Genomic DNA, 11,502 nt, shown 5'->3' with positions numbered 1-11,502 from the left:
GGTGGCAGTAAAAGAAACTTAAAAAGAGGCGTATTCCAATGCTATCATGCTTACAGGTGGAGAATCAGATAATGCAGATAAAGCGCAATATATTATCAAGAACTCAAGATTTTACCCAACTCTTCGTCATCATGGCATACTAGCAAATTAGTGATCAAGTATTTGAAATACAGTAAAGAAATAGCAGGAGCACAATACATTCCTGTCAGATGCAATCTTATACATATTATAACACTTCTTCTACTATTAAAGACACTAACCTGAGTAATTGAACCAAAAGTTCCAAGAGTAAAGTTCGGAATGAAGAAAGGAATGCCCAGTTTCACATTCTTTGGGTATGCTGCCAAAAAGTGTCCAACTTCCTGCATCATAATGTAACATGGTAGATCAGGTCAAAACAATTACAAACAGAGGGGCTTCATGAATAACAGCTCAAACCGCTAAATGCATCACTACTTAATTAAAGGATCCGCTGATACCATTGTCTGCTAGTTGATGCCAACGTTGAAAAGCTTGGAGCAGAGCTAATCGATCGAATACTTTATTTTTTAAACTACCAACTGTACCGAGTCATAAAGGATAGAGGAATTCCTCAACAACAAAAAAAGGATAGAGCAACTATTAACATTTGAGTCTTTACACAAACCTGTTCGTAGCAATTATGTTATGTTAATGCTGGAACGAGTTTAGCAATAACTCTAACAAAGGAAATACAATAAGAAGATGCACTTTGCCCCTAGGCCCACACTTCATATGGCAGCAAAAAAAACGTGAACACAACTGAATTCTGGGTGTCTTTTGTAACCAACTGGAGCATTGCAGAAAAGGTTAACAATGATAATTTCCATTGCATTTCTTGAAAGCTTGGACTGGTGCAAGAGATGTACTCCCTCCATTTCTTTTTACTCCACATATAAGATTTGTCTTAAGTCAAACTTCGTAAAGTTTGACCAAGTTTATAGGAAAAGACATCAACATCCACAATACCAAATTAATATCATTAGATGCATCATGGAATTAAATTTCATATTGTATACCTTTACTATTGTAGACGTTGATATTTTATAATATAAATTTGGTCAACCTTTATGAAGTTTGACTTAAGACAAATCTTATTGCGGAGTAAAAAGAAACGGAAGGAGTACTATTGCTCAAACAAGAGCTAAAAGACCAGAAGAAAAATAAATGCTCAGCAGAACTTTGATGTGATTTACATGAAATAGTTGGATAGCCAAGACGCCATAAGCCACTGGTAGAGCTGACTCCACAAATGGAAGTAAAAGTTGCATGTCAGGTGGGGGTCCAGTAGCATTTGGATCAGTGAAATATGAAACAATGTCTGGTGGAAGACTGCTTATCTGCACAGGCAAAATGAATTAGCAACATAGCATAGAAGGGTATTAAGCTCTGGTATCACATAATGGGTTAGGCCGATATACCTTTGACGCAATTCCTAGCTCAATACAGGAGAACACAGTGAGAAGGAAAAGTAACAGCGAAATAACGTATTGCCACAGGGTAGTAGGTCCAGGCTCAGAAACTTCTCTTCTGAGCAAACCAAAACTAACACGTGGCCCCCCGCGTGGGTCATCCTCTTCTGAATTGGGCTCTTCCACCATGAAAAGATTGTATTTGTCACCTGTAAGTTCACGTAGCTGCCGTTGAAGTTTTCCAAAGATTTCTTCTCTGTCCCCTCGGAGATTCCCAACAAAAAGGACTCCTTCCCCAAGATCACCAAAAGGTTCTTCTCTTGTCAACCAGAATGTTGTGTAGCCAAAAAACTTTTCCTTGATGGCCTTGACATCAGCTTGATCAACCTTTTCTGGGCCTAGGAGTTCCAATAACTTAACTGTATCGATATTATCCACACTGAAGCTCAAAAGAGGAGGCTCGCTTGATACACCAGGAGTCTGAGCAAATGGATATGTTATAAAATATGTTTGAGAAAAGAATCAGCCATGTTCATAATAAACAAATATGCATTACAAGTGAAAAGAAATGTTGGTGTACGCCTTATTAAGAAGTACTTCCTCCGTTTCAAAATACTTGTCGTGGTTTTAGTTCAAATACTTGTCGTGGTTTCAAAATACTTGTCGTGGTGTACGCCTTATTAAGAAATGTTGGAACGACGGGAGTACATATCATGTTTTTCTCTATTTCTTAAGAAAAGGAAATTATTCAAGCTTACTCAAAGAATTCTGAAATTTGGTGAGTAAGTTCTAACAGGTTTAAACTGCTATGGCGGTATTCACTTTACTTGGAACTTGCAGTCATAATAGAATAGAGAACTAATAGCTGTAGTGATATGATGCAGTCATTAGTGAGTATAGCAGAGACAGCATGGGATTCATCATTTAGGTAGAATTTCATCTAACAACCTGACATGAGTACCTAAGTATCCAATGAAGGATACTAAATATCATAGCGCTAGGCTTTGGAAACACGAACAAGCACAATGTGGCAACATCCCTTCATTTTTGGCAACTGAATGTCGCGTCTGCCATATCAACATTAAGATAGTGCCTCTGCTCAAGAACATAGGACGTTTTGAATATCACTGTAGTCTCAACATGTAAATTTGACCATTACTTCCTTTTTATGACCATTTCATACTTGCACATGCATGGCTTAATCTTTGAGACAAGCATATGACTACTGGCAGGATCAACCAGGTAGCATGTCCTCGGTGACGTCCAGCGTCAGGAGTCGTCTTAGCCTTCCACTTGCATGGAAACGCAAAGGCAACAGTCAGGCCGGTTGTCGCTGTTGAGCGGGCATAGCTCATCCTCCCTGAGGATTGGCGCAGAGAGTTGCGTATCCTACCACGTAACTGTGGAGAGGTAGAGGCAACACTTGTTCCGGTTGTTCTCAGTTCGGAGAACTTTGGGTCGGGTCGAGGCAGCCAATAGGGCCACGAGCCTTTATCATGAGCAGCATCCAGGCCAACAGTGTGAGCGAGGTTGCCTTGATAGCAGCAGGCATGTTACATGCCAGCACCACGAGGCAACGCCGCAAGCACTATTCGGCCAGGGTTTAGGGTTTAGGGTGGTAGCTGCAACTGTAGATGTATTATGATCTGAGTTTTTTTTTTTTGTGTGGCAACTCTAACAATATCCATATAATCAAACTAAATAGTCTTCTATGCCATCATGGTCCAAGTTATAGAAGTTTGGCTACACTGGATGCTTTCTAAAATGTCGTACATATCTGATTTAAGGGATTAATTACTTCACTAGTATAGTAGTCATACTAACACTACACTATAAATCTATAATCACTGATCACAAGGATCATTCAGGAATTCGATTCCCCTTTCAAAAAAATGAGTTAATGAATGATAGCACTAATTGTGCATCCAATGACCCAATCCTGCCTCTAATTGCACACACTTCTATCTCTCAGTCCAGCAGAATGGGCTAGAAAAATACTCCTAAATCAGCAAGCTGTTCAGTCCAACTATGTTCAGCACACGAAATGGCCAATGGCTTAGTTCCTCATACCGCAGAGGACGGCGACGACGAGGAAGAGAAGCTCCCCGAGCGGCTCCGCTCCGAGCCCAGCTCCTCCGCGGCCCCCACCTTGGCTTCCACGGGCGCTGCCGCCTCCTCCTCGCCCCGCTTCTCCCCGTCCTCCCCGCCTCCGCCGCCCTCGTCGACGGAGAAGCGCCGCATCCGGTCGCACCGCCTCAGGGGCCTCCAGTCCACCAGGTAGGCGCCTCGCGGGCACCCCCATCGCGAGGAGGACACGGAGGGCCTGGGCCTGGGGAGGCGGAGGCGGAGGCGGGCCGCGGCGGTGAGGTGGACGAGGGGCGAGCTCGCGAGCGCCGCGGCGGCGGCCGCCATGGCGGGGCGCACAGTGTGGTGGAGCGCCGCTGGGCTTGGCAGTGCGGTGGTCGGGGGCGGGAGTAGCCCCGGCGGAGTGAGATGGAGCGGTGGGAGGGGAGAGGGAGGATAGGGTGCGGTGCACGGGGAAGAGAGAGAGTGTGGAGGAGCTGGCAGCTGAGTCGTCGGCCGCGCTTTCCTGGGCCGGACAGTCCAGCAGTCCACTGCGAAAATATCCTGAAAAAATGTTATCTTCGGCCGACCGGCCCGGATAGCCCACGCCGCGCCGGCCTATTAGGTTCCCGTTTTCCTTTTTTTCTCCTTCTTTCTTTCATTAATTCTGTTGTTACTGTTTCCTTTTATTTTTCCTGTACTTTTAATATTATATTTTCAATTTATAGAATATATGAACATTTTTAAGCTCAAGTTGTTTTGGATGGCTTCGGCACAACAAACTAGGAGGATGTCCTTTCACTAGGTTTTCGATGATTGCTATTTTTTGACTTGTGATTTTCCATTTACTAGGTTTGAGCATTGTAATAGGGGAGCAAATGAGGTGGCGCATGAAATAGCTAGACTAGCGAAAGTTTTAGTGACAAGGGACTATTTTGAGGAGCCCATAATGAAATTGTATTTTTTCTTACGGACGATGTAACTATTATCTCTAATTAATAAAGTTCTTGGTCTATTTAAAAAAAAACTAGGAGGATGTCCGAGAAGCTGAGCATCTGCATTTTTTGTTGAGAAAACGCCTTGGAGGCTCTTTATTCATTATAAGTAGGCGAGTTCATATCTGATTAAGATGAAGAGCCTCTCTAGCCAACACATGTGCTACTACATACGATTCCATCACAATCAATTAGCGACTGGAATACGTTGCGTCGCGCGCAGCACGAGCTTGGACTTCCTCCGTATGGCCAGGCCGAACGCCTCCGACATGTCGAGCTCCTCCGGCCTCCCGCCGTCGGGGAGCTCCCAGTCGAAGTGGTAGAGGAGGCCCGCGAGCACCAGCTCCATGTTGGCCAGGCCGAGCGCTATGCCGGGGCACATCCTCCTGCCGGCGCCGAAGGGGATGAACTCGAAGTCGCCGCCCCTGAAGTCCACTGCGGCGGCGGCGCTCTCCTCCTCGAACCTCTCCGGCCTGAACACATCGGCGTCTTCCCAGTAGGCGCCGTCCCGGGCCATGGCCCACGCGTTCACCAGCACCCTGGTCCCCTCGGGGACGTCGTAGCCCATCACCTCGCACGCCTCCCGGCACCGCCGGGGCAGCAGGAACGGCACCGGCGTGTGCAGCCGCAGCGTCTCCTTGATCACCAGGTGGAGGTAGCTCAGCTTCCCCATGTCGCCCTCGGTCAGCTTCTGCTGGCCTCTGAACGCCTCCCGGACCTCGGCCTGCGCCTTGCGGAGGAGGCGCGGCTCCTTCACCAGTTCCGACATGGCCCATTCCAGCGTCGTGGCCGACGTCTCGCTCCCGGCCGCAAAAACCTCCTGGAATTAGTAGACGATGGTACTAAGAGAGCGTGACGTGCTTCGATCAACTTTGAAATGAGAAAAGGGGAGTGGTAAGTGGTAACCAGGACGACGGTGATGATGATGTCCGTGGTGAGGGCGCCGCCGTCCTTCTGCACCCTCAGCAGCACGCCGAGCAGGTCGTCCTCGCCGTCGCCGCCGCTGCCTTGGCCGCCCTCGGCGCGCTCGCGGATGATGTCGCTCAGGATGTCGCGCGCGTTGCGGTTGCAGTGCTCGGCCTCGCGAAGCCCGCTGCCGATCCAGCGCGCCAGCGCCGACGACGGGAACAGGTCGGACAGGCTGTTGCCGGCCGTCAGCCTCGCGGTCTCGTCGAGGTCGTGCAGGAACTCCTCGCGCCGCGCGCACCGGCTGCCGACGGCCGACCGCACCACGACGTCGTTCACCACGCGTGCCAGCCGCTCGCCGATCTCCACGACGGCGCCGTTGTCGGAGCGAGAGCGAGCGCACTCGTCGGCGACGGAGCGGAGCAGGCCGCCGGCCTCCTCCTCGCGGATGTGGCGGAAGGACTGGACGCGGCGCGCGCTGAGGAGCTCGAGCACGCACACCCGGCGGAGCTGGCGCCAGAGGTCGCCGTAGGGGGAGAAGAGGACGTCCTGCCCGCCGCGGGTGAAGACGGCCAGCATGGGCGTCATGTGGCGGCTGGCGAAGGCGGCGTCGTGCGTCTTGAGGACCTCCCTGGCGGCCTTGGCGGAGGAGACGACCAGCGTGGGCACGGCGCCGAAGCGGAGCAGCATGAGCGGGCCGTGCCTGCCCGCGAGCTCCCTCAGGGCCCGGTGCGGCAGGGCGCCGTGGCGCGACAGCAGGACGTGGTGGAGGCTGCCGACGAGCGGCAGCTGCCATGGCCCGGGCGGCAGCCGCTTGCGTGGCGCCGGCGAAGCGTGCACGTACATCCTCTTCACGACGAGGTTGACGAGTAAGAAGACCAGCAAACCGAGCAACGGCAGTGCTACGAGCTCCATTGTTGGAGTATGGAAGGAGGAGCTAATCTCTTGCATGGAGGGAAGCATGTGTTTGGGTGCGAATTTATAAGGCGTCGTCGTCATCTATGCCTTCACGGCCGGCAGCTACGATCGGTCAGTCGGTCGGTGCTCGTGTACGGGTGTAGTGTTGGTGACTACGTACATGTGACTTACTGTTGAGGCCTCCTTTGGTTTTTGGTTTGTAGGAAATCTTATAGAATTTCTATAGGATAAGATTTGCATAGGAATTTTTTTTTGAAGCCCTTTGATTCCTAGGAATGGATTCCTATTCATATGTAGGATAGGAATCAATCCTTCATATTTTGAAGGAAAGAAACATTAGTTAAGACTCAATAAAAAAATTTCTATCCTACGCATCAAATGACATCTCTTTATCTTTAAAAATTAAGATACATGTCATCTCATTTCCTATGATTTTTCTATTCCTATAATAATTTTATCCTATGAATCAAAGGAGGCCTAACAATTAACCTAGGTGAATTGGAATTAATTTATACGTACGGTGAAAGAAACCCCTGGAGGGTGGTAGACTTTTTGTTTCCAGAACGTGCTCTTGACAATCTAGGCAAAAATGGTAAACACATGGACTAAAGCAACGGGACTTTGAGGATCAGTTGACTTGTTTTTTTTAATTGAGCTAAATAGCATTCTCCCCTGAAATATAAGAGCGTCTCCAATAGAAGCATAAACGTTTCGCGCGCTGCGTGCCACTGTAATACTTTTAGCACGTCGAACCCAACATTGGTTTAGCGGATACCAAAAAACGCGCGCCCAAAAAACACGCAGTGCAAATTGTGAAGTGCGCAATCCAGCGCCCCAAATTTGTAGCTTCTGATAGCGCTTTTTAGTGCGTGCTCAAACCCTTTTTCTGCATGCACTATTTTACAGTTTCTGCTGGAGCTATCCAACGCCCATAAAACCTGAATTTTAGCGTGCAGAGCCGTTTTTGTGCGCCTGTTGAAGATGCTCTAACTGGTGGGGTGGGCGCCCAGCCCCGTAAAGCCCCCGTAATTGCCTGTTAATGTAGCAAAGCTCCAATCTAGGCTAACTAAAATTTCTACGAAATGGAGGCAAAAATGCTACACCTACATAACTTTATTATGTAAAGCTACATTCTGAATTTACTCAACCAATCACACCCCCTCCCCCCTCTGAATTTCACGGGGTGGGCCTAGGCTTTCTTTTTTCCTTCCAACCAAATCAAGCCAGGTCATCCTGTTCGTAAGTTACATATCAATATTTACGTAGGCGTAGCAAAGCTCGAACAGAGGGCATCTTAAACTGGAATCGCCAAATGGACGGCCCAAGATGTTAATCAAATTTTCGCTGCTTATCTGCTCTCTTCTTTCTGTCAAAATTTTCAAAATCAGTGACAATCCGTCCATACATTTAAGTACTTGCAAACAAATGCAACTCCTATTAAAAGCATAGGATGTTCAAAGTTCTATACATATCGGACTAAAAGCAAAATAATTGGCCATTCGTTTTAAATGCCTCAATTCTGAGCCTGCCCCACTTCACTGGACTAAGTGCAGTGAGTTACTCTAGGACTCTCCAATGTCGATGTGGAAGTATATGAGTGTTGGAGGCAATGGCGGTGATGGTGGTCCCTCCGGAGGTGTTCCGGCGGCGTAGGAAGGGAGGGGAGAGAGCACCCGCCTTCTCCTTCTTCCTTGGCCTCCCTTCTAGGAGGAAGAAGGTTTTCCCCTCTTGTTTGTGGTGGTCAAGGTTGTGGAGGATGAGAGCCTTCTTCGAGATAGGACCTGACTCTCGAGAGAGGCTGTCTCTGGACGCTAAAAATGATGTATAAAAGCAAAAAAAAACCGATTACAATTAGAAGAGTGTTGTTTCTAAAAAGAAGTGAAGAATCAATTATATAAGTGTGATCCAAGCGCCCAACACATATACCGTGGCCATAAGAGCACACAACTTATTGCATAAGAATTAACTGATGACTTACATGCATGAACCGATGATGGGGAATGGTTGTGATGCATGGATATACTATTGCAAAAAAAAGTAGCTCAAAACTTATAGGCACGGCTTGCTTATAAGGCATGGTTGCATGGTTAGAAAAGATAGATAGCGGATTGTACTCCTCGACACTTATTTTGAAACGGATGGGGTAGCTATTTAGCATTTGAGGAAAAGTGTCATTTATATAAAAAAGAAAGTGAACAACTATATAAGTATGCTCCAAGTATCTAACATATGTACCATGTCTATGAGAGCACAAAATCTAATTGAAAAAAACGATGAGTTACCTGCATGAACCGATGATGTGGTAGCACTACATGGATATGCTAATGCAAAAAATATAACATATAACTTGCACGCATGGCTAATTGACGTGGCATGGTTGCATGGCTAGGAAAAATATATAGTGAGTTGTAGTGCATGTCACAATTTGTGCAATGTATTTTAAAACCACACATAATACACTAATGCATGTTGCATGGTAGAGGGCTCTTATGCATATATGAGATGCTAGTGGACGTATGTTAAAAAAATGCTAGTGGACGTAACAACCACAATAACAATGATGTTGTAAAAGCACGCATATTGAGATAATTAAAAGTAGCGTGGATCACTCTCTTAAGCATATAAGATTTTGTATAATGCATTTTATAATGATTATGGAGACTGTTCTTTCGACGATTCTCCTAAGTTGTTCTTACTGGCTGACGCAGACTCGAGCAAGAGGCGGCTAGCTCCGGCTCCAGGTCCTGGACATGGTGACGTACCGGCGGCTGTCTACCAAATGGATGTTTATGTTTTATAATTTACTCAACGGAAGCGTATCATGGACACGGTATCCATGTTTACGCGATCAAGATTAAGTGACCTGGTACCCTAATAGAAATGGTGACTTAATTGTACCGGTGCATACTGAACTAGTGAACTGACCACATCCGGGCTCCCGTTTCGTAGACTGATCATAGATGCAGGTATTTTATTCTCGAGTGTACGACTGAAACCACCAATCAACCACGCTTGAATGAAGAATACAAATGTCCGACCAACAGCCAAGACAAGATTCTGCATACTATTGGTAATTTACCGTTATCTGATTCCAGATGTAGACGCGGTAGCAGAGAAACGACCGACTAAACGGTCGACGGAAGGCAGCCGGCGGCCGGGCTCCGTCGTGCCGTGACCAAATCCAGAGCGCGCCACCACGTGAAAGCACGCTGAGGAGGTGTCTCCAAAACCCAATCGCCTGGTTCCTCCTGAATGTTTGTTATGCTGGTCCTTGAGAGGGCCTGAAAGATGCAGTTTTTATGCATGGGACTATGACAGGGAAGTACATCTCTTTCAAAAATAGAGCTAGTCATTTGAGAAGAAAACACAAGGGCTGTGGAATTATAACAGAGAGAAGGGGAGAACAGAAGAAATAGAGTTTCTCTGCCTGACTACAGTAATTACATACCAAAAAATGAGAAGGGGAAAATAGAAGAAATAGGGACCGTGGAATTGCCCGCTTTTCTTCGTCAATTCGGACTCTTGTAGCAACTAGCTGGAACATGAATTCGTTATGGTATCGGAGTCAAGATGTCTCAAGTTCAAGACCTTCTCGACGCACTATTAAAAAAAGATTCTATGACCTACGCTGAACACATAAAGACCAAAAAAATAGATGTGAGGGAGAGTGTTGAAATATAATATTGTCTATCTTTGTTCGTTAGTTCAGACTTTTGGAGCAGCTGGCTGAAGCATAAATTCAATATACTTATCTGAAACTTAATTAGCCGACTCCATTTACGCATCCTTTTTATCAACACTAGTAATCATGTTTTGAACGAATTTGTTTATAAACTTCTAGGAAATAGCATAAAGAGCAGTTAGTCATAGTCGATTAATTGTTTTTTTTCATCTGAAAGGAGGTTATCTCTGTTCTCTACATCAATACAATGCACACATCCATTTTTGTGAACTAGCATGTTTCCAAAATTCACTTGAACCAAAGAAGGGTGACCTTGTTGGTGGCAGTAGTGCTGGCAATGTTGGCCATGACAATCTTAGCGAAGTCTGAGTCAAACTCATGAAAGTAGTTTAACATCGACGAGCAAGCAGTGGTCAGGAGACACGCCCCAAAATCTTATCGCTCTTCACCGGGTGTAGGTTAGTAATGGGCCTAGTTTTGTAGACTTGCCCTCGTGCAGCCGTGCATGCGGTCGCTAGGAGTCCAAGACAGGGAAGCCGAGAGCAGCATAGGGAGTGAAACAGTTACGATGGTGTGAGCGCGAGGAGGCAGAAGACAAATATGATATGATCGGTGATGGTTAGTGCTGCCCAACTCGTTTTTATAGTTGGTTGGGTAACATCCGGGGATAAACCTATGTTCCAGTTGGTAATAACCCGCCATCCCAAAACAAAAATGGTGTTTTGCGAACCAATCAACATGTGGTTGGATGGTTAGAGAGACAGTGGTATTCCCAGCCCACCAAGGTCAAGTCATAATGTTGACGAGGGGCCTACGGTGACTTCGTAAATCTTAAGATGATATGTCGGCTCAGTCTCTCAAAGGTGTTCATAGGGGTAGTGTGTGCGTGTATGCGTTCACATAAATGAGTGTATGCGCGTGTATATGAGCGCTTGTGTCTACTGATGTTCAGAAAAAATGGTTTTTACTAATGCAACTGTTAATGACTTGGAACTAACAACAATTAATTATATGTTTCAACCGGTAAAAAAAGGACACTTCGGCTGACACGCCTTTAGATTCGTGGTTCCGCGCCTTGATCTCCTTGTCACGTCCGTCTAGGTGCAGTGAGCACAGGCCATCGCCGCCGCCCTCTCTTTCCCTCCATGGCCACCGCCTGACACTGTCGTTGCGTCCAACAGAGGCCGCCACCGTCATGACTCTCAGCCGTGCACCTACATCAGTTTCAGCACCATGGTCTTGCCGACGGTCACCAACAATCCCATAACATCCAAGAACCCCGCCGTCCCGCACAGTGTGCCCCCCGTAGCAAAGCCCAACACCGCCCCGATTACCATGCCAGCCCTGCAGACCGCGAACGGCAGTGCCAGCAGCGCGCCGCCGCGCACCACCGACATGCTGCCCTGGTCAGGCCAGCCCTCACCGTTCGGAGATGTGACCTTGGGCTCCGATGAGAACATGGAAGGCATCAAGAAGGGGGCTAGCTATGCCGAGACGAGGTTGTCCG

The 11,502-nt window shown here is 47.2% G+C and overlaps 2 protein-coding genes across 2 annotated transcripts in view; both read right to left on the bottom strand.

The window, feature by feature from the left end:
• LOC119303481 (probable zinc metalloprotease EGY1, chloroplastic) overlaps positions 1-3,970 on the bottom strand; it is a 7,781-nt gene extending 3,811 nt beyond the window's left edge. The window contains exons 1-4 of the mRNA XM_037580616.1: positions 3,501-3,970; positions 1,440-1,910; positions 1,215-1,358; positions 261-362 (exon numbers count right to left, since the gene is read on the bottom strand). Of these exons, the coding sequence (XP_037436513.1) occupies positions 261-362; positions 1,215-1,358; positions 1,440-1,910; positions 3,501-3,842 (1,059 nt within the window). The 5' untranslated portion in view covers positions 3,843-3,970. The remainder of the gene's footprint in view (positions 1-260; positions 363-1,214; positions 1,359-1,439; positions 1,911-3,500) is intronic.
• A 706-nt stretch (positions 3,971-4,676) lies between these two features.
• On the bottom strand, positions 4,677-6,310 carry LOC119300176 (dolabradiene monooxygenase-like). Its single transcript, XM_037577218.1, has 2 exons — positions 5,396-6,310; positions 4,677-5,309 (listed from the first exon to the last, which is right to left on the bottom strand). The coding sequence occupies exons 1-2, from the start codon at positions 6,308-6,310 to the stop codon at positions 4,677-4,679; spliced, it is 1,548 nt and encodes a 515-aa protein (XP_037433115.1).
• Between the last annotated feature and the right edge of the window lie 5,192 nt (positions 6,311-11,502).

This window comes from Triticum dicoccoides, chromosome 5A, assembly GCF_002162155.2.
Source record: "Triticum dicoccoides isolate Atlit2015 ecotype Zavitan chromosome 5A, WEW_v2.0, whole genome shotgun sequence".
Classification (NCBI taxonomy): Eukaryota; Viridiplantae; Streptophyta; class Magnoliopsida; order Poales; family Poaceae; genus Triticum; species Triticum dicoccoides.
Note: the sequence above shows the minus strand (reverse complement) of the source record. Positions and strands in the feature narration are given on the sequence as shown.

Bases quoted from the DNA above. Each gene is read 5' to 3' on its own strand.
- LOC119300176 (XM_037577218.1), bottom strand. From the start codon at position 6,310: ATGGAGCTCGTAGCACTGCCGTTGCTCGGTTTGCTGGTCTTCTTACTC. The intron at 5,310-5,395 runs GTTACCACTTAC...TACTAATTCCAG, and splicing joins TCATCATCACCGTCGTCCTG to GAGGTTTTTGCGGCCGGGAG.